This window comes from Mytilus californianus, unplaced genomic scaffold, assembly GCF_021869535.1.
Source record: "Mytilus californianus isolate M0D057914Y unplaced genomic scaffold, xbMytCali1.0.p SCAF_2, whole genome shotgun sequence".
NCBI lineage: Eukaryota > Metazoa > Mollusca > Bivalvia > Mytilida > Mytilidae > Mytilus > Mytilus californianus.
This window is the reverse complement of record NW_026262668.1, coordinates 59,275,731-59,300,324: the sequence shown is the minus strand read 5'-3', so window position 1 is coordinate 59,300,324 and position 24,594 is coordinate 59,275,731. Positions and strand designations below refer to the sequence as shown.

Below are 24,594 nucleotides of genomic sequence, written 5' to 3'. Positions count from 1 at the left end.
CACCATTAATTCCCATTCTAATTTTATTGATTTTAAGCGCTAGCTACAGTGTATAGGAAACAATCGTCTAGTGTATTGAATTTTGAGCCTTGGATCTTTGATGCGTATACAAAAACATGGTCGATTCCATTGCCGGTGGACGTTTCGTTCTCGTAGTATCTCCAGACCAGTAGCCACATATCTTGTGTTGACATGAAATATCATTGATGTAGTGATTTTCTGTAATTTTACTGTTCATTATATGTTACAAAACATATGTAATTTGAAAACAAAGGGTTTTCTACTCCAGGCATAGATAACCTATGCCAGATTTGGAACAACGCTTTGGTTTTCAATGCTGTTCAACTTCGGAATTGATCGGCATTCTTATTTTAAAAAGAGAGGCTTTCTATAAGTAAATGTTTTGTCAGTTTTTTTTCAATATTGCAAGTTCAATTTTGTCATGCAAATTACACGTTTTAACCGTTTCCGAACTGACAATAATCTCGTAAATAACCATGTTCTCTGCTTGTGAAATTCACACAACTGTTGTTAATTTATAATCTCTAAGTTTCCTAACACTTACTTTAAAAACTGTTCGTTAAAACAACCGAAGTTCATTATTGGTCATTGATTCACAAATAATTGATTTTTTTTTTTCAAAACCGCTATCTACTTCGACATTTAGTGTTATTTGTCCATTAAATTAATAAAAACTTTGAAAACATTCAATATGAAAAGAATTATACAATGTGTAATTTTGGGAAAACATTATTTAGAGACTGGTACACTTGGTACCTGTTATATCAGAAAAAGAACTTTAAATTTACAGGTGAATGACTGAACAATCAAAATGAAACATCTAAGCAAAATGTTTTATCAAATGGAATCAAAAGTTACAAATATTCCTGATATGTCATTCGTCATAAAAGTAAATGTGCAATAAATTATTTATAGGTAGATAAAGTGCATTATTTTGTGAGAAACCTCAAACTTCCATAAGATTACAACGCATTATTCCTTCAAGTTGGCAATTAAAAAATCAAATTCATCATTTGACAGATGATTTGAAACCACAGAGGAAGACAGTCGAACGTTAAAAACACATTATATGGATTTTTTCTTCCAGTTAATAAATTTAAGTCTACTTTATTTATCAATAAAATCTAAATGTTGTAGAAGTGATTTAGTTTTCTGGTCGAAAACCACAATGTATAAGCTCCATAATAAACAAACTTTTTAAACTGCTCGAGGATAAAAGTAAAATTGTTGTCTTAATCGATGCAATTAATCAGATTTCTTCACTTATACAAATTATATGTAAATAAAGTAAGAAGATGTCAAAGGATATTCAGTAATAAAACGTCAGAGAAGACCAAGGAAATCCACAAATACATTGGAGAAAAATTAAAGCCCACAAAATATTAACCATGATTGAGCAATAAGTACCTCAAGTTTTCCAAAAGAATAAGATGTTCCTCCAACTAATGACACCTAATGTTGTGCACATATGTACCGTAATAGTATTCAAATTTCATGCATGAGCTAATGCAAATTTAAAAATTTTGTGTGAATTTATAATCGTGACCTCAAATTAAGCAGTAAAAAAAAAACGAAAATTATGATTGGAAATATCGTATTACCTGAAATAATGTAGTTATGTTGTATGTGGTTTGCGCATTGTTGAATGCTGTACGGTGACTTGTGTTTCGTGCATTGTTGAATGCCGCACGGTGACTTGTAATTGTTTATTCGCTAGTTCTTAGGTCTTAAGTGGATAGTTGTTTCAGTGACAATCATACCACATCTCTATATATTTCCACGAATTTATACAAATTGTCTTTATACATGTATAAAAATATTATGATCATACATTTATACATGCCTTTACCAATTATTGAGGGCCTAAGTAAACGTCGGCCAAAATATTATCCCCTTTTGTATTTTTTGGTCTTTCATGCAAATTCGTCCCATGTATTATTAGTGTTTATGGCTGTATTAACATTAATGCTACACATTTTACTGCTCCCAATGAGCTTTTCAACAATTCAGACAAGATCTAAAAAATCTAAAAACCTTTGGAGAGCTGATAAAACCAAAAAAAACAAATCTATAATCAAATCCGGAGAAGGAACTAGAGCTTTTCATGGGGAGATACGTTCCTTAAATTAAATTATTTTCTAAGATTTATAACAGTTACAGCAAATTTTAATAAAAAAAATATCCGTCTTTTAATGCCAGTTCAGAATTACTGAGTTACTGGGCTTTCGATAGCCTCAGGTACTAACTGCCTATCAGTAGAGAGACGATTGAAATAATGAAAGTGAACAAGGATTTATGAAATAATCAATGTTTTCAACTATATAGTCAAATAAAATTGAGAATGGAAATGGTGAATGTGTCAAAGAGACAACAACCCGACCAAACAGCAGAAAACAGACGACGGCCACCAATGGGTCTTCAACAAAGCGAGCAAATACCGCACCCGGAGGCGGGCTTCAGCTGGCCCCTAAACAAAATGTGTACTAGTTCAATGAAAATGGACGTGACACTAAACTCCAAAACATATAAATGAACTAAAATTAAAAAACATACAAGACTAACAACGACAGAGGCTCCTGACTTGGGACAGGCGCAATAATGTGGCGGGGTTAAACATGTTTTGTGAGATCTCAACCCGCCCCCTATACCTCTAGCCAATGTAGAATAAACAAACACACAGTAATACGCACAGTAAAACATATATTTCATGATTTTCATATTAAGAAATACAGAATATTCTTTAAAAAATAGATTTATTTTAGTATGATAGGAACTGAAAAATATATACTGAAGTTAAAAAAGTATTACTTGAATATATTTCTATGTATTTAGAGCTTGATCCAGGAATTAGTACATTTGACTTCTAGCTTAAAAGAAATAAGTTTGATATTATAATATATAATTGCTGCAGTTGTATGATCATTTACTGTATAAATTGTAATATTAAATTTTGTGTTAATATTCGAATTTTCAGTTTAATTTTCATTCTCAAAAGAAATATTTGTAGATGTCCTTGTCCTAAAAAGGATTTTTAACAAGTTTTCATTTGTGCAAGTATTTCGCACTTCACACCTAGAGATACCAATCGCATCTTAAATTTCAAAAGAAGTCAATTAGATAAAGTTAGATAAACAATCTGACCTTTTATTAAGTACGTAAAATAAGATCCCCATCATGTCTCCTTATTGAAGAGATAGTACTAATTGAGATGAATTGAAAAGAATTATAGCGAAAGAAAATAGTTATTACCATCAAAACTTATTATTTTCGATGTTCTACAAGTTTTAAATAAGGGTACGCTGACCCACGGTTATATTGAATTTATAATAGTTTTTGTAACCTTAGATGTAAACAGTATAACATATATAATTTTATGTGACAAGATATACAACAAAATGATAAATCACCTTATCTATTTCCTTAAATTAAAACAAGAAACAGGTATACATGACTGTGTATAAAGTAATCGAAAATATACGGAAGGGAAACAAACAACTGCATATTATTGAATGTTATTCAACAATCATCATTCTATAGACTCTCTCAATATAGATAAACTATAGAAGACAAAATAATGGCAACGGCTCCCTTTTATGACAAAACAACGTGTGTATACATGTAGCACATTTTTCCGATTTGTCACTGTTGTATTTTTAAACAATTCCTTTCTTTGGGCTCTTCCGACATCACCTTTTTAAATCCTGCATCCGCAACTGATTGATATTTTGTCAAATTTGAAACACTTTAATACAACCAGTTATATACAAGACATGCTCAGTAAGGTGTGACCATTTGTTCATTATTGAAAGACTCACTGTGATTTTGAGATGAAGAACAGCAATAACAACTCTGTTATTTTTTCTCTTAACATGTCAAGTATGTGTAGAAATTTTAATTCATGAATCAATTCCCAACATCCCTTCTTTTCCATTAATATACATCTGTAAGGATTGATTCTCATGTCTCTAATCCCAAATTACCTGACCACATTGTTTTTCGGGAGTTCGTTCATATGAACTTCGTCGTCAACAGTTTTTTGTTTAAATAATTTGAACCCACTGTATACATTTATATACACATTAGATAAAAAACAACAAAAAACGTATCAATTTTACGCATTTGTTGTTAAGGGCTGGTTTCTCAAAATATGTCAAGTTTCAATTAGATGCATGTAACTGTAATCTGTTAGTGTTTTCTTATGCATTATATGTTGGTTTTTTTTCAGGCATTTAGAAAAAAATCGTCTCATCGCAATTGATGATAGCGTTTTTTCTGGATTCACAGAATTGCAAAAGTTGTAAGTACATAGCACAGTCAATTTGAACCATTTTGGTGTTACAATAAACGTCTTGCTAGTCTAGTCATCTATTCGACACAATATGAAGACGTATGCATGCAATCTATGACGTGACCTCAGTTGGAAACTGTCAATGTGCTCAGCATGTTCAGTTTTAAAAAGGAATGCCAGATGGAAAAAAACAAACTAGGGATGTCAGGAGAAAGACCGATTGCCTGGATTGTTCGACCCGCACAAAAAAGCATTTTGATACACGTAAAACGAAGATTCACATTATTTCATTATTTATAAAAGGTATGAAATCAAACAGAACTAAGAAAATTGGCATATACTATAACACATGCTGACCTGTCTATTTGAATTTATATCTATTTTGGGGTCACACTCCCATCGAAATCTTGTCATTCATTCTCATAAACGCACGCTATTGATATCTACCACGATCATGATTCCTTGCATTGCATTTTGCAATTCTGAAATACATTTTACTATGTTATAAATCAAATATTAGATGAGATGGTTAAACATTGAGCAGATAATGCCGCTTTAAATAAATATTTTGTCCCGAAATAAAATTAAATATATGTGTTGCTCAGAACATAGGATATGTAGTAAGGTTCATTTAAAAAGTTTGTACCACAGGACAGAGTAGGTGTTTTTCTTGTAGGGAGCTAGAATTTCTATATCTCATGAATGCATTGTAACAATGACCAGACTCTAACTAGAGACCAATCAAGCTAGTTCCAATTCTAGTTAGATCACTAAATCACTAAAAGGTCATTTTATTTCAAAATACAACACAACAATAAGGTCATCATACTGTTGTCAAAATACCCAACTGTCTATACAAAATGTTAAGTTGACTGTTTATCCTAGTGATTATTAATGACTAACTAAGTGTTCCATAATTTTACTACAGTTTCCTTTATAAAAGTTAAATTATATGAGTTATATCCCCTTATATTGCTAAGTTAAGAAAAATATTAATCAAACAAAACATGTTCTCTATTTATTAAAAGATCGTAATAATAAGATAAACATATCATTTTCTTTCTTTTTCAGACATTTAAATGATAATGAGATTATCAGTATAACAGCCAATGCGTTTCAAGATCTTACATCGTTAGAACGCATGTATGTTTCTGGATTCAAATCATTAATATTGTATTTTGATTGCATTAATGTATAGTAGCGACGAACTAGATTTGGTTAAACACTGATATGATTCGCTTTCTTTGCAGACAAATATAGAGCAATTTGACGAATTGTCATGTTACTGTTTTATTAAATGCATAATTATATAATTATCACAAGGTCGTCTAAAAAACCCCAAGATATTTTGTATGTATTTACATCTTTCGTATTTGAGTTATGTTCTTGGTCTTTCTACTTGGCAGGAGATAACTTAATTTTCAAAAACATTCTATCGACCATTACAAAATTAATGTATTATACGTAACAGACGTCATGCAAGCTCAACACTTAAGGTTAAATAACAGAATTATGTCGATTCTTCTAGCCTGTCATTATATTAGGTACTTTTGAAACACATTTCTAACAAATGGTAAACAATAGCACGAAGTAATTACTTCTAATCAGAATATTTTGAGCATACGTTACAATTTTCATGATAATAAGATATTCAGATGCTTATTTAATACTAGAAAATGTGAATGGGTTAACTTTAGTATAAAATCATTTACTTATTACATACATTTTGTTAAATATTCAGTTGATATATACTGTAAACGGGTTTGCTTTAGGTTAGTTTTGATTTCTCAATTTATGCTGTGCCAAATCGTTTCGTCAAAGTAATCCATACCAGCACATCGAAAGCATCACATTCGATACTATTCTTTTTGATTCAAACCCAATGAAAAACATGCATTGTATGGTTTTGTTTTTGTAGATATCTACAAGATAACCAAATAACCAGCTTACCGTCAGGGTTATTTTCTGCCAACATTAATCTTGTAAATGTGTAAGTAAAACGAATATCCTCTAATGGTTGTTTTATTGTACTTTCTACACACATCTTGATTATGAACAAATCGGTTATTTACCTTGCATATAATTTTGTGTTATGTTACAGCAGGTATATTACTAATGAATATCTAATATGTGAGGGTTTTTAGCGCATATTGGTAGAGTTACTAAGAAATGTAGTCAAATGCCTTGATAAGGAATCATATTTTGTCCATTCAATTCAGAAAAAATAATTGAATTATTTTTAATTTAGTAATTAATTTAGTTACTCGATTATGTTTGTTTGATTTTAGCCTCTAATCTAACATGACCCGTTATATTTGTCAATAGCATAATACAAAGTAAAATTGAGAATGGAAAGGTACATTACAAAAATACAATAAAAGCAAGCTCATACAATTCATTTAACTCTCTTGTTTCTGTATTGGCGTCGACAAAACAAAGACACAAGTAAAATGGTACATAATACCATGCTATTCTCGAATAGGTAATTATTTTATCCTTTAACGTTGTTACTTTAAGGATTTTGTCGTATTTTATACGGTCAATATTTCAATTGCAGATATGTACAAGAAAATAATCTTACCATGGTATCAGCTGCTGTATTTGGGGCGATAACATCAATAACTACAATGTAAGTTTATATATAAGATAAGGGAACCTAAATTGCACCTATTTTGACAGTTTTTTTCACCTTTGTTTATTTGGCAGCTGTTTCCTAGCAGTTGATATTGGAAATCCCCATGACATATCTGATCATGATATATATTGATAGTTGCTGCGAAAAATTTGAAATAAAGAAATAGAATACAGTCTCCACTCTTTAAATACAGATTACTGTATGTGTTATGTAACAGTAAACAAATTCATCGTTTGACACTTATCCATATACATACATATGTGTGTATGTGTTTTACATATTTATGTTGGAAATGAAGTGATATGGTACTTAATTTAATAAAAAAAATTCCTAGGCGCAACCTAAAGCACAGGAACAGCGCCACTGTAAATGTCAATGAGACTTCTGTCCACCAGAGTTCAAATGACGTGGAAGTAAGCAATTATAGGTTACAGTACAGCCTTTAACAATGAGAAAACCTCATACCTTATAACCAGCTGCAAAAGGACACGGCAAGAAATTAAATGTGAAACAATTCAAACGAGAAAACTAACGGCCTAATTTATAACAATAAGCACCGTTAAAGCGAAATTCATAGCTAGATGTATAGCAGGCAACTAAATCTATCCTTCTAAATTGCATTTAAGAAAACAGATGCGATATAATTTTAACAATTCACAGAATTACCAGAAAGAAATTAATTAATAATAAAAGCGAAACAAATTGTTAAATAAGCTAATGAATGAATCTGTCTTTCAGACAAATAACAGATAATCCGCTTGTATGTTGCACTATGACAGATTTATTAATTTGGAAAAACAACCAATCAAGTCTGACTGACGGTTCCTTTACAGCAACGTGTTATGACTTTAATACAGAGACTAACATCAACTCATTTGATTCGTCAAATTGTTCAATAGGTGAGTAATGTTAAACTCACTCACAAACGTACATTGTATAGCCCATTCCGCAAAAACTATTCAAACTTGTTTTCATTGGAATATTGTGTTTACCGTATACATATATAAAGGGTAAAATAGACCAAAACGTCATTATAATAGTTTACTCAGAAATGTATTTATGTAAAAACATTATCCCACTTTATGGTCAGTTTGGGCGAATGGGCGAGCGGATGGGCGGTGAAAAGTGTGTGCCTTGTTTGTGTAATCAATTCCTCCTATAGTTTTAAACAAAGATCCTTGCAACATTTCAGGAATATTGCATACATGCTAAAACTGTGCGATATGGAATTGTTTTCAAAATAAATAAAAATTTTCAGACTTGGGTTATTTTTCAGCAAAATTATGAAAGAGGGCTTCAACATCTCCTACAGTTTTCAACCCAGATCTCTAATACTATACACTAAGATTATACATGTTGACGGTGTGCGCCTGCTTTTATACTTTTCCGGACTTGGGAACTTAGTTATTTTTCAGCAAAATTAACAAGTTCCATGTAATTACAATTACATTGTAAAATTCTACATTGAGTAGTCATAACCTGGCTATTTGAGACTGGCCCATTTTTGAATTATAAGTTGCTTGACAGTGGATTACGTGGACAGACTCCTCTTGTTCCGTACATTACGGTCATGGAATAATTACCAGATCAAGGCCTTCATACTATGGTCCTGACTGTATTAAATCCAGTAATGAAACAATACAGTATAACTAAGACCCATGTCCGGGAAAGATTGAATTACGTCTAGATAATTTTGATGTGGGTTCATTTCATTTACGTTAAATAATTATGACATTTTTACGCAAGTGTTTAGTTAGTTTACGCGCATTTCCCCCACGTACCATACAGCTTAATATTGTTAAAAATACAAACTTATGTATAGGTAGTTATGGGATAAATAGATTTTTTTGATAATTTGCCAAAATGTTGTTTAAATTGTGCTTGTTCAAAAATATAATGAAACTATGGGTGACGGAGTTTTTTTGTATCAAGCTACAGGTTGTTCAAAATTGTCACAATGTTAAAAGTTAACAATTATAGTTCAAAGTACGGCCTTCAACACGGAGCCTTGGCTCACACCGAACAGCAAGCTATAAAGGGCCCCAAAATGACTAGTGTAAAACAATTCAAACATGAAAACCAACGGTCTAATCTATATAAAAAATGAGAAACGAGAACTATGTATAGGTCATTTGACTTTGGGGTCCTTTGCATTTCCAACTCGTAACGATCATCTGTTTACCATAAATAAATTTCGAACCTTCATGTAATTACAACTACATTATAAACATTTTACATTGATTAGTCACAAATATTACAACCCGGTCATTTGAATCTTTTTGCCCATTTTTATAAAAGAAGTTGCTGGACAATGGAGTATGTGGACAGATTCCTCCTGTTCAGTGACCTGCGGGGATGGAATAATTACCAGATCAAGGAATTGTGATAATCCTGCGCCTAAAGACAGTGGTCCTGATTGTATCGGATCCAGTAATGAAACAATACAGTGTAACTTAGACCCTTGTCCAGGTAAGATTAAATTAAGTTTAGATAATTTTGATATGGGTTCATTTCTTTTACTGTAAATCTCAATGACATTTGAGCGCGATATGCGGTTAAATTACAAGCTTTTTTCCCCATTATCATACAGTTTCATATCTTTAAAATACAGCCAAACATAGGTTAAGGTAGATAGGGGTCCAAATTAACATCGATAGAATTTTTGATAATTTGTCAAAATATTAATTAAATTTTTTTTTTTTTCAAAAATAACCAACAAAAGTATGGGTGACGGAGTTTTTTTTTATACTCAAGCTACTAGTTGTTAAAAATTGTCAAGTAAGGTATATATTATAAAATAAAAAAACAATTGGAGTCACGGAACTTATTTTCGTTATCTTCCTATAAAACAAAAATAGGTTAATGTACTTCAAATTCCTTTATAAAAGTAAGATTATATGCGTTATCTCCCTTTAAAATGCTAAGGTGGGGGGAAAATGCATTAAACAAAACGGATCCTATATTTGTAAAACAGTCGTAATAATAAGATAAAACACACAATTTACTTCATTAAGATGAAAAATCTTACAAATGAATTTTATTTGTCTCTCAAAATTTGCACATTTCATTTGAAAGATCTAGGCCGGTTGTTTTCTGCTATTTAACGACTGAAGACACCTGCTGTACCTAAAGGTAGATTCACTGTTTACCGCCATCTCGGATTGAACAATAGCAGTACACAATCAGGCTAGTTCTTTGCCTAAATCTGCTTATTTTGAGACAGATTTCCATTTATATGCAAGACTGTTTATTTGTATAAAGAAAAATAAGTGATTTATTTATATTTAACATTGCCATAAAGCGCGGAGGTTTGGCTAGCCACAAAACCAGGTTCAACCCACCATTTTTACTTAAAATGTCCTGTACCAAGTCAGGAATATGGCAGTTGTTATTTAATAGTTCGTTTCTATGAATGTTGCATTGTTGTTTGTTTTTTATTGCACTTCTGTGTTCGGTTATTTCGTTGTTTTCCTCTTATAGTTCATGTGTTTCCCTCGGTTTTAGTTTGTAACCCGGATTTGTTTTCTCTCAATCGATTTATAACTTTTGAACAGCGGTATACTACTGTTGCCTTTATTTATTGCATTATCCAAAATGTTTAAACAAATACCAAATATTTGTGTTTTTAGTATCAATTTTTCAACTCAGCCATTTAAAGGGAGATAACTCGTATAGTAAAAATCTTATACTGGAATGATAGTGAAATTTTAATTTTTTACTTCTAGCAAGAAAACAAGTTCGGTGACACCATTTTTATTTTTATTTTCTTAGAAGCATATTATAAAACCTATCATCTCATATTTTATTTCAAAATTCAATTTCATAGATATCTTTTTATTCACAAAATTGTGTTTTTTAATGAACAATCTATGCAATATTAGGCATTTTTGCACAACTTGTAGCTTGAAAAATAGCACGGTGACCCATACTTTTTATCATATTTTTGAAAAAAGCATGGTAAAATATCCATTTTGGCAAATATAACAAAATTTTATCTGAGGAAATATATACCGATGATCCACCCTAAATACAATCATAAAATTTTAATTATTATTGCAACACATTACATTTCTTCGGACAGAGATCAAAAGTTGGGGTTTATCCTTAACTGTTCATTCCATGACAAATGTTGAAAGAATGTTTGAATGTTTCGTCATTCGCGTTCACTGTATCATATTTTATCGTTATTCAAATTCAATATATATGTCCTACTATCGTTTTAATTTTATATCACTTTTAATATTCTGCAGTAAATTTTTAGAACCATATGAGATAAATCAATTTAAATATGCTTATTACAAACTAGTGGTCCTTAGTTTAAAGCTTTGCTAATTTATGTTTCATTTCTGCTATCATTATTTTGCTTGGCATGTGTATGTGTAGATAAACTTATATATGTGTTCTTGCATGTTTGTCTAGTGTTATCTGTTATGTTAATTTGTACTTTAAGTAAGTCGGTTCTAAAAGCTCTCAAGAGCTTATGTTCTACTGTATTGTATGCTTTTTACTACAGTTTTCAACCCAGATCTTTGCAACGTTATAGGAATATTGAATACATGCTAAAACTGTGCGCTTGCTATTATGGAATTGTTTTAAAACAAAATCACTTTTTCCAGACTAAGGTAATTTTTCAGCAAAAATTATGAAAGAGGGTACATATTTTGTGTATTCAACTTTTCCTAAAGTTTTCAACCCAGATCCCTAATGCTACACAGAAAGATTATACACATGTGAAGTTGTGCACCTGCTATAATATTTTTCTGGACTTAGAAACTTAGTTATTTTACAGCAAAATTAACAAGCTCAATGTGATTATAATTACATTGTAAACATTCTACATTGATTAGTTATAGCCTGGCCATTTGAGAGTTTGACTCATTTTTGAATTATAAGTTGCTTTACAGTGGATTACGTGGACAGACTCCTCTTGTTCAGTACCCTATGGGGATGGAATAATTACCAGATTAAGGCCTTCGTACTATGGTCCTGATTGTATTAAATCCAGTAATGAAATAATACAGTGTGACTTAGACCAATGTCCGGGAAAGACTGAATTACGTCTAGATAATTTTGATATTGCGGTAAATAATCATGACATTTGAGCGCAGCTGTTTATTAAATTTTCGCGCATTTTCCCCCATTACCATAAAGCTTAATATTATAAAAAAAAACCTTATATTTAGGGTGTCAAAAATGTTGTTCAAATTAAATTACCGGACCAATTTATGTTGTTTTGCTCTTGCCTCATTTATTCAGCATGCAGTTCCGTTCTAAAGATTACGATATCTTTGATTCTACTTTTGGTAAGTTGGCACTTGTTTGTGACAATGCATTATCGTCTTCTCTTAACTCTAAACACTAATTAACATGGCGGAAGCTTTATTATGCTTTTATATATAGCCAACTGTTGTCTTAGCAAATATAAATTGTTGTGCGATTTATTGAACCTGTATTTCAAGTCGTACATGTACAACGCAGTAACAAACACCCATCATCTATAGTAACCGTGTGCTAATTCTACACGATTACTGAAGTGGATTGCTTTCGTCCTAAGAAGGTTGCATTCCGACGTTTTACGTATTCCACAAAAACTTGAAGTAGATTCACATCCACTCAAGTCATGAATGATCGGCAGAATTTCGGAGACAACTGGAACAAAAGACGAAACAGTGGCGTGAACTGGAATAGATAGTTTGTTATCCTTCAAGCTGTCAACAGAACCAGACTGAACCCATACTTCTTTTGTAATTCTATGCATCAAGTAGAAATGGACAGCCAGAACAAGAACATCATTATCATCTGATTTGATACCAATTCTATCCTTACCGTCTTTCACCAAACATAGCATCAGCGTAAAAAGCATGTAAAATCATTGTGGTATCTGCCTATTCGTGGTTACAACGTAAAGTAGGACAGCTGATAACACCACCGTCTGTCAGCTTTTGAGAATTTCCGATTTTGCTTTGATGTTATTCACGGCTTTATTGGCATCGCCAATTGATATGTCGCTTTCAAGTAAAATGCTCGATTTACCTTGTCCTTGATGAGCACACAATGGTGGCATCCATGTATTGCTTCTTAAGTTTAGTCTTGCATTAACAGTAATTCAGTAGGTATAACCAAGTAGGTTTCGTCCTAGATCACGAGTTGGAAAAATGAATAAAGTTGATTATTTATTTATAGTTAAAAGTAGCTGTTGCTGGTGTATGCTCACCCCAGTGAACTTTCATATGTACGAACAGAATGAAACGATTGTGATTGTATTAGCCTTTCTATCCATATATTTGTGTATAAATACTTGTTAACATATATGTAGCACGTATAATGAATGAACAAAACAAAGCATTGTTTCACCATAACTATAACTTTGTATTATGTCAATATATATTGTTAGTTTAAATGTCAATGGTATGGTAGACAATAAAAAACGAATGCCGTTTTTTATTGGTGTAAAAAAAAAAACATTGATGTAATATATTGGCAAGAAACACATAGCTCCAGCGATGTCGAAACAAAATGGAAAAATAAATGGAAGGGGGAAAGTTTTGGAACCATGGTTCAAGTAATTCAAAAGGGGTGGCTATTCTTTTTTCAGAAAAAAATAAATTTGAAATCACTGAAACCGGACGTGATACTAATGATAGAACAATTTCTGTACATGTTAAAACGCCTGGTAATTACGGGATTTATATTTACAATATTTATGCTCCCAATTTGGCTGGTGACAGAAAATTATTTTTTGAAAAAGATATACTTATTGATAACAATGATAGAAATATCGTCCTTGGGGATTTTAACTGTTCTCTTATAAAAATTTAGATCGAAAACCGGTGCCTTTTCGAGACGACATAGGATCACATGAATTAAAAACATTTGTCGAGCATAGAGAGTTAAAAGACGTGTGGAGAAAGCGATACCCTAAAGACAAACAATATACTTTTTGTCGGGGTAACTCAAGGTCACGAATTGATTATATTTTAATAAGTAGTGAACTTCAATATTACATCCCAGCTCCTTTGTTCTACCAGGGGTGATCTGAGCCGGATCATCCCTACCACATCACCCCAGCTTGAGTTTCTTTGTTTTGCATGCTTTCCTTTGTTTTATAACATTTAGGCGGGAATGCCTAATCCACAATAAAACTTAGAATTATTTATTGAAAACACTCTTTCAGATTTTATGTAGAAAAAATCCATTGTCTATGCTGAGATTCGAACTCAAGACCTTTAGCATATCAACCCACGACACATACCCCTAGACCAGGACGACTGGATACCAACTCTCAGTAATTCAACATATTTAAAGGAAGCAAGATATTTTCATAAGTGGGGCGAGTTGGCAGACCTTTATTCAGTGGGATTTTAACCCTTTTCATAAATAAGGCGAGTTGTCAGACTGATTTTTCAATGGGATTTTACCCTTATTCATAAGTGGGGTGAGTTGTTAATCAAGAGTGGGGCGATTTTTTAGAATGTGGCGATTTAGTGTGAGCCGATTGGCCAGTGGGGCGAGTTGACATGGTTTCATATTTAAACATCGTGTTCGGGGGACATAAAGGGTATATATTATATAGTAATATATAAAGTATATTATAATAGTTGTGTGGCGTTCTAAACCAGATTTTATGAATTGTAAATGGTTTTTCGTCCAATCTAAAACAGCTGGGATGTAAAATAGTTATCCCATTCGGACTTGGTGTGTCAGTGTTAGATCACCCTCTGTCCTCCGGCCATCGGGGTGATCTTAAACTGACACACCGCGTCCTCATGGGATACCTATTACTAAATCGCAACAGGTATATAGTTTATTTTCAGCGACCACGACGGTGTGTTCATGAAATTTAAAATTAATGAACCAGAACGCGGTCCCGGAACGTGGAAAATGAACTCATCAGTTATTCAATCGGACTTAGAAATACGTTCGAAAGCTTTTGGGGAAACTGGAAATTAAAAAAAATCAGTTCGAAAATAATCTTTAATGGTGGGAGGAAACTAAGATAAAAATAAAAAGTATTACTATAGAAGTTGCAAAGCAATTGAATGTTACAGAAAAACAAATAAGGGAGTGGGAAAAAAGATTGAATAATATAACGGGAATCGATCCTTTCAATAATGAAAACGAATTAAATAACTTGAAAGCTAAAATTAAAGATATATACGAATAAAAAGCCGAAGCAGCCAGAATTATGTCTAAGGTTAATTGGTACGAGAAAGGCGAAAAATCTACAGGGTACTAAAAATGACTTCTTTAAACTCGAAAAAAAGAGGGGCGCGGAAAAAATATAGACTAGAATAAAGGGTTAAGATGGGAGGTATAAAGATGATATAGAATCTATTCTAGAAGAACAAGTAGCTTTCTACAAAAAAATATTTACGTCCGAGGGGTGGGATAGGGATGCTGCAGAAAATCTATTACAGAATCTAGATCATGAACTAAGTAAAGAAAATAAAAAAATGTGTGAAATGGAAATAACTTTTGATGAAATTACTAATGCCGTTAAAATGTTGAAACTTGATAAATCCCCTGGGGAAGACGGAATTGTGAATGAATTTTATAAAACGTATTGATATTTGATAAGCGACGACTTCGTGGCGGTTATTAAGGAAATTTTCGACAAAAATTTGCTCTGTGAATCTCAATACAGAGGTATGACAACGTTTATGTTTAAATCTGGGGAGAAGAGGGCATAACAAATTGGCGTCCTATAACGCTCTTGAACATAGACTATAAAATCATATCTAAAGTACTTGTGGAAAGGTAAAAAAGCGTACTTCCACAAATAATTGATTTGGATCAAAAAGGTTTTGTCAAAGGGCGCAACATTTTTCAAGGCAATAGATTACTGCAAGATATAATAGATTTTTGCGAATTAGAAAATGAGGAGGGAACGATCTAATTCTTAGACCAACAAAAAGCATTTGATAGGGCGGAGTAGGAATAGGTAGACTTTTGTTTATTAAAATTTGGGTTTGGGGAATAATTCAGGAGTTGGGTAAAAATGCTTTTCATTAACGCTAAGACGTGTATTCAAACTAATGGGTTTACTTCTAAATTTGTAAGCATAACTCGTTCAATTCGTTAAGGATGCACAATCGCTCCCATGTTATATATTCTGCAAGCAGAACCATTTGCAGCATCAATTAGAAACAATCCGAATATCGAAGGAATGAAACTTCCAACTAGAACCGGGGACTATATTGAAACAAAGCTAAATATGTTTGCTGACGATACTCAACTCTTTAATAAAAACGAGGAGTCTATCGAAGAAACATTTAAAACTTTAAAACTGTACGAAAACGCTTCAGGGGCTAGAATGAATATGGAAAAAGCTGTTGGTATGTATTTAGGCAGGTGGCGAAATCAAAATTATGAGATTAATCTTTCGAAACGGGTTAATTATGAGATTAATCTATCGAAACAGCAGTGGATCTTCGATCAAAGCTAGGTAAAGTCAGTTAATGTCGATTTTCACGTCATTGGCACCACATTTGACATTTACGATAAATAGTTGAATAATCGATAGACAGTTTAAGACATTAAAATTCCTTGAGGTATTTAGGTAATTTAAACTCGTTAACTAAGCGTCTTTTTCAACACTCCCGCTCCACTATAATGCGAGATCATTCGTGACTGGTTTTTATTCTTTTGTCTTATGATGAAATGCAGTAAACTTAAAACCAATGAATGAAATGTGTAAGAACTATATATCAATACTTCCTTCTAATTGTTGCATGTTTTTCCCGAAGAAAACAGATAACGTATCGGTGTTTTCATATTAGGTTTCAAAGAAAATATAATTAAATATATATCTACATATAAATTATATATAAACACCCGGTTTAAATTAAAAAAATAAGAATTCATTAAGGAATTACAAAACATGCTTACGTAGTTGTTGTTACATCTAAAGTACAAAAATATTAAGTTTACAAATTTAGAAAATAACTGATGAGTCAAATGGCAGAAAGGTCATATTAAAAATTTCAACATCTGGGTGATAATCGATATGAATTCTTATGTTTGACAAACCTTTTTCATTCAAATATGTCATCATGTTGTTAGTATTATTAATTGATAAATTTCATGAATCTCTAGTAGAATCCATTTTTGTATCAATTTCGTTATACGATTTATTTATGGTTTCCATTTCTATCCTTTGTTTTTACTTTTTTTTTTGGCGGAAATTAATTCCTGCTGTTTACAAATCTTTCGAAACACCAAAGTTTTTCCACTTCACCAAACAAAGATTTGGCATAAGTATTGAAATTTTGTTTGGTCCTCAATGTTCTTCAACCTCGTTATTGCTAAATGCGTCTTATGCGAAAAAGTACAAGCCTTGTATATTTGGTGAGCTTTTACATTGTACAACCACTGGGTAAATGCCGCTGTTGTTGGTAGTTTCGTCCTTGATGGTACCGCCAACTCAGTATAAGCAGCACTTCTGTGCTGATACGAAATATCATTGAAACAGTCCATTTTACTTATTTGACTGACATACTTTTCCTTCTGCTTACACCCTATTTCGACCTCATACCTTCTTCGCGTTTCGTCATTTAGGGGAATCTGTTTTAAAGAGTTTTTAATTGTTTTAAGTTTGATTGGCCAATTTAGGACCTCCGAAAAATATACATTTGAATTCGACATCACGAATTTAAATCGTTATCAAGAATTGAACAATTCGTTATAACATATTTAATTCGTGCTAACGAATTTCCGAAACTAGTTATTACAGTTTTTGTTATTCGTAATTACGAATTAAATTCGTTATCACAATTTTTTTTTATTCGTGATAACAGATTAAAATCGTAAAAACGAATTTTATAAATCGTTATAACGAATTGTATAAATCGTTTTAACGGATTAAATTCGTTATCACGAATTCGTAGAATTAGTTATCTCATTTTTTTTATGATAACTGATTAAAATCGTAATAATGATTTTCATAAATAGTTATAACGGATTAAATTTGATATCCCGATATCGTAGAAATAGTTTTTACGAATTTTATCCTTTATCAGGAATTATACAATTTGTTATAACGATTTTAAATCGTTATTACGAATTACAAAAATCTGTGATAACGAATTTAATCAATAATCACGAATTACAAAAAAAAACCTGTGATACATGTAACAAATTACACACATTCGTGAGAACGAATTTAATCTTTGATAGTGAATTATACAATTCGTCATCACGTTTTTAATTCGTTATCACGAATTACAAACATTGTGATAACTAATTTTATCCGTTTTGATTTACAAAAACTGTCATGACTAATTTAATCTGTGATAACGAATTCTACAATTCGTGATTACGATTGTAATTCATGATATCGAATTCAAAATATATTTTTGGGAGGTCTTAAATGGGCTTCCGTATGTATTCCTTGTTTGCCTTTTAACCACTGATTAATTTTAGATTCCCTTTCAATATATATCAATCAACGTGCAACTAACAGGTTGAATTAATGTTTTACTTTCAGAATTTGGAACTTTGGTAATCAGTCTTGTCTTAGGAATTTGTGGTGCTACCGGAGTTATATGTTTGATCATATTAATCTTACTAAAGAAAAGGTCGCGCAAGAAAGTAAAACATAAAACTACGAAAGACAGAACGTCAATGGTCAGTAAGTCATTTTTTGTTTGTTTGTTTGATAGATTGTTTAATATTTGTTTGAATTTTTTTTTCATCATTTTTTTTTCGTGTGTACTTATACAAATAAATAATGAAACAATATTATCGGGAACATACATGTATGTAGTGATTTAAGAATTTAACCTTTAATTTCTACAAATATGAAGTTGGTTCCAATTTGTAACACGTTTATCTCAGTTTTATTTTGATTTATAGTAAAAAACAAATGACAGTTGATCTGTAACCATAGTATTATTCTAATGTTTTATATTTTGAAAACTAAGCATTTCTATTGCCAAATTATCAAGCAATCTCAAAATTTTGAGATCCTACTTAGGAAGAATGTTCACTGCATTTACATTACAAAACATGTTTTGTATTCACCAATTTTTGTTTCCAGGAGAAACATCATGAAGCATGGACATAGATGCCGTAACAACATTGAACGTTTAAAGACCACGGTATTAAGAATTTAGAGTTCGTAATACAACTAATAGTAACGGGCACTTACAGCGGAAGATTACGGGGGTAAATCAAAACTGCTATAAGAACAAAACGATCAAAACGATCAAAACTCAGGATTGGTTTTTTTTTATTTTTAATTGTTACTCTTTTATGTAATGTTTGCACCAATGCACTATTTTTTGTAATTTGTTTAATACAATATACACGATTTACCATCAATGATTGTGAAATTACACTTTGCGTTACTATTAATCTTCTTTTTGATGAAGTAATGTTTGTTTGAGTTTCAAAATAGAAAACAAAGGGGATTTGAGCTAAACGCGAATGTAACCACAAACAGCAAAAAAGGACATCAAGATGCATCCACAAAAAAGGGACATTGAGATTAAATATAACGGAAACTATCGATGATATGTCTTCAACCCAAATTACTAGTAAGACAATAACACTTAAACTAAAGACAACCACCAGACGACATACTAAAACATGGCAAGGTTAAACGCGACAAGGTGATAGGACGTGCCGCTGGAATAGGTCTAATTTTCCAGCTTGAAAATATGTGAATAGGTGGGGAAAACTATCAGAAATATATGATAAGGTCAATAAAGTTCCAATTACTGGTATATGAAAAGTCCTGTAATTTTTTCACAGCCGAAAGTCTCGCCGTAAGTAAACATAACATACGGAATCTTAGCCTTAAATATTCCACTTTTCCAACACACCATACGAAACCAAACCAATATGGGAAAAGGTTACATTTTTACCTACGCAATATATGAAAAGGTATACATTTTTAAGATCTAAATTATATGAAAAGGGTGGGGTAACAGAACCCCAGCGACACCCCCTATCAATTAAGTATTGAAGTCCCCCCAAAATTTAGCCATGCAGGTTATGTATTACAATGATTGATGTGTAGTCTGCCAGCCTCTACAAATAGATCATTATACTTTATGTCCGATAGTTGTGCATATCTAAATAGCATTTTATCATATAATTATGAATATGACAAAAAAAAATCATAAATGAGTTCGGTGCGAGCACTTTTCTCACACCTTTGAAAATTGACATGTGTACATAAATGTAGCTACAATGGAATAATTTTATTTAAAAAAGAATTTCATTTCTGTTTGTTATATACATTTTAGTTACATACACCAATAGTATTTGTACATACGATAAGATATGTATATACAATTAATAATATGCTGCTGAATGAATCTGAAAGTAAACGAGTGATGTCTTTTTGTAAAATATACTGAAAAATAATTTGAATCTTTAATTTTATATATATGTGGTACATGTGTTCGATATCTTAATAGAAACAAAAATGATATAACGGTTTGTAATAGATAAGGCTGTGATATAGACTTTTTGTGTGTTAAGTTTGTTCTTTGTATGATAAATATGGATTCCATGACCGAAATTAAAATGTAAGAAGGAATCTTGAATAAATAAGAGTTTTAATACTTTTTGCTTTCTTTCTGTTACTATGAGCATTCTATCCCAGGAAATAAAAAGAAATTATCATATTTTCATTTAACAGTATCAACTACATGGGTTATACATCCTCATTTAATGTTAAAGATACCAATACTTATTGATCGGAAGTGCCCGTATGTAATATGCGGTCGGGAATTCATATGAGGCATTCATAATCCTTAAGTCGAAGAACTAGCAACACCATACAGAGTCACAAGACGAAAATTTAAGCAACATTTTTCCCTCGAATGGGACATCATCGAGTTGTTCCTACATGGGCAACACGACGGGTACCACATCTGAAACCAGACATGCTTACCATTCCTGAACTCCTGAGACCATCTTCGGTATTTTGTGGGGTCCGTGTTGCTCCGTCTTTCGTTTTTTCTATGTTGTGATTTGAAGACTGTTTGTCTTTTTTTGTTTTTTTTTACCATGGCGTTGTCGGCTTGTTATCGACTTATAAATGTGAATATCCTTTTTATATCTTCAACCTTTATGTTACTCTTACCTGTCCTATTTTTATAATTCACGGTATAATCAGATAGAATTACCCGTATTAAGACAGTAGATACACATTATGAAGTGTAAAAAAGAGAAGAAGAAAAATAATAATAGAGAGTAGTGTTATTCGATGTGGCGTTTTGCAAAGAAATAACTGAAACAAATGTTTAAAATTTTCCTAATTACCGTGTGATATAAATGTTAATATATAAACTTTAAAGCCATAGTGTGGTTTATAGAGCTTGTCGTTCTGTTTATACATCTGTCAACTGTTGAAAAGTGTGTATTGGCTTATAGATGTCTTGCTTTTTCTGTGTCGTTAGGTTGCTGCATCATTAAAATATACCCAATATCTTCTCTTGACCTCACCCGACCGACAGTAAAACTTTGCTAAAGGGTTTGTGTCTGTTTGGCTGTGTGGGGTGTATGAATTCAAAGCCACGTCCGGTCGAAAACGAGATATTATAAAATTGTATAAATTCGATGCCTCGTCTTAGGAGTTTGCCACACACTCAGCACGTTAAAGAACCATTGCAACAACTCTTTGAGTAGTCCGTAGATGGTCTGTTGCAAGAGAGAATTTCAGTCGAAATCGAAGAAAACCTACTCAGTCTACCTGTCGTGCATGTAATGTTTGCCACTGAACGATAAGCAATCAATCAATCTTTTTATTTATATATCCAATTAAGCTAAACACACCAGTACTGCATCATAGAGGTTAACGTATGTAATTATTTACGAGTGTGATGAGAGATCGACAAGTTTAATTAGTTTTTCTCTATCTATATCTTTTTGTTTCAATTGAACTTCGTTTTCTCGTCTGTACACTTGTTCATCTTTTTTTCATGGATATTTGTTAATTTCACCAGTACTTTGGGATGAACTCGATTACTCCCCTTTCCCTACGGAAACATTTTTATATTATATAATGAATTCTCTAAAATGGTATTTACAGAACAAAATATGAAATATACACTATTTTTAAGATCACACTATGACTTCATATTAGTTCCAAAGTGTAATAGTTATGTATTGTAAAGTGCAATAAATGACAAATAAAACCAGACTTGTTTTGTTTGATTATCAATGAGGCTTTTGTCATGATACTGTTGGAATCATTGAGAATTTCAATAAAGTAAAAAAAAAATTTTTTGTCTCGATATTACCTCCGAAACCGTGCATTGGTTTTGCCTTCCAACGATTTAAATGTTTGCGCCACTGATGAGTGTTGTGTAGTCGAAAAACGTTCGTCTGGTGGAATAAATTATAATAAGCCTGGCTATGGAATGCATTAATCTATACAATGGATAGAAAATTTACATTATTATTCAAATTGTAAATAATTAGATATAAGAAGATGTGGTATGAGTGCTAATGAGACAACTCTCCATCCAAGTCACAATTTGTAAAAGTAAACCATTATAGGTCAATAAGTCATTACAGTTTTAAATTTAAAAGTCATACAAATAAATGTTTTAGGTTCCTGGTAAATAACTTTAAAAAAACACCATAGAAAAAATGAACTTGATTACAATCTAATGAAAATAAGATGAGAAGTACGCTTACTACTCAAGATATGCAATTATCAAATACGACCTTGATATTATTTTATGGGTTATTGCAATGCAAAAATCTTACATAAAATTTAAATGAGATATTTATGTGTATTTAAATATATGAACTTATTGATTGATGTAAAGAATGTTTAGAATAGAGGTATATGTTCTTTCTCATGGCGAAAATAATTATATTTGATATAAAAAGTAGCCTTGTACTAAGTCTGTTTTGTTTTGTTTAGAAGTACAAAATCAACACCAAGTTCCTATATTTTCGTGGTTTCAAAAACTAAAATAAACTGATTATAGTTATTTCAGAAACACGTGTCGAACACATTGAAATCGATAGGTACCACATGATTACGTTCATACTTCTAGGTCGTGGCCGCTGCTGTCAGTCTACCGATAGTAAAATCTGACCAGAAGTTAGGGCTTCGATTCTTGCATGAAAAAAGTGACACATTTTGATTGCAAATGAATATGAAAATAAAACTTGATAAATTTCGTGCATCCGAAGCGCATTTATGGAATTATCTTCACCAGGAACGTTCAAACCTGAATATTTAAAAGCCAGGTATGTATATATATATATATATACAAGTCTAAATTGATTTGATTTGATTTTTGGTGTTTTAACGCCACTTTTAAGCACCGCTTTTGGGCTATTTCGTGGCGGCCAGTTTTTATTGGTGGAGGAAGCCGGAGTGCCCGGAGAAAACCACCGACCTTCGATAGGAAAACTGACAATCCTAGTCAATTAAGATTGGAGTCGAGTGCACCCGCACGAGCGGGGTTCGAACTCACAACCTCAGTGTTGACTGGCTAGTGGTTACAGTAGTAACTACTTAGACCACTCGGCCACCGAGGCCCCCCAAGTCTAAATTGAAAACAACGTTCAAACCTATGATTGCGTTGAATAAAAACCGCAATTTTTATACGTGTGCATGTAAAACAAATTTCTTGGTAGAGGGGTCTAAATACAGCACAAACAACATTTTACAAAAGACCAAAAAAGTGAAAAGTATATTTTAACAAATCGCATTTGACTAACAGGTCGAACAACTGATGTTCTTAAACCCTACTATATATATGTATAAATAAGTCTAAATTGAAAACAACGTTCAAACCTATGATTGCGTTGGATATATATATACATGTAACTATACACAATACAAGGTCAATGTCAGACAAATATCAACTTTTTTTGTATAATGATTAGAAATTGATTAATTACCCTGGGGAAGGACGAAGTTTACCGAATCCTTACTTCTTCAGTTTATTGCCGAATACTAAATATATTTCTCTGACATTGACCTAATATTGTTTTATATTGCAGATAAAAAGGATTAAAAATTGTAGTTATAAAAATTTTAATGTTTACACAAAAATGAAAATTATTATTCCGTCCCTAAACGAGTCTTAAGTGACGTGACATTGAATCGATATTGCACGAAATATCCCTTTGTTACAATATTTATAATTAGGTTAACTTTGCAAAACCTTAATATTTTTTTAGAAATTTCTTAATTTATCCACAGAATCCAATAAACAAAAATCAGTTATAAATCATGTCAGTACCGAATCACTGACTACTGGAATGATGATAGCATATGGACTTCCAGTCCACCAGCAGCGGCATCTTAAAAATAACAATTTATATATTTCGTGCGTCCGAAGCATTTTTCTTGATTTACTTTCGTCAGAAACGCAAATGTTCAGTTTATACAATGTTTAAATATACTAAACGAGAGGCGGAATATACAACAGGGATATACAAAAGAGAGGCGAAAGATACCAAAGAGATATTCAAACTCATAAGTCGAAAACAAACTAACAATGCCACGGCAAAAAAACGAAAAACGACGAAAAGACAAACAGTACACAAAACACAACAAAGAAAACTAAAGACTGAGCAACACGAAATCCTTCAAGGTGATCTCGTGTCTTACGGAAGGGTTAGCAGATCCTGCTCCACATGTGGCACCCGTCGTGTTGCTCATGTAAGT

The 24,594-nt window shown here is 32.0% G+C and overlaps 1 protein-coding gene across 3 annotated transcripts in view; it reads left to right on the top strand.

Moving 5' to 3' along the window:
• LOC127730135 (slit homolog 3 protein-like) overlaps positions 1–21,581 on the top strand; it is a 46,633-nt gene extending 25,052 nt beyond the window's left edge. Inside the window, exons 3-10 of one of the 3 annotated variants that reach the window (XM_052238278.1) lie at positions 4,247–4,318; positions 5,381–5,452; positions 6,228–6,299; positions 6,867–6,938; positions 7,683–7,843; positions 9,246–9,413; positions 18,430–18,569; positions 18,982–21,581. In XM_052238278.1, coding sequence (XP_052094238.1) covers positions 4,247–4,318; positions 5,381–5,452; positions 6,228–6,299; positions 6,867–6,938; positions 7,683–7,843; positions 9,246–9,413; positions 18,430–18,569; positions 18,982–19,008 — 784 coding nt within the window. In that variant the 3' untranslated portion in view covers positions 19,009–21,581. Of the gene's footprint in view, positions 1–4,246; positions 4,319–5,380; positions 5,453–6,227; positions 6,300–6,866; positions 6,939–7,682; positions 7,844–9,242; positions 9,414–18,429; positions 18,574–18,981 lie in introns of all 3 variants that reach the window. The other 2 variants (XM_052238277.1, XM_052238279.1) reach the window with 2 other exon arrangements.
• Positions 21,582–24,594: the final 3,013 nt, after the last annotated feature.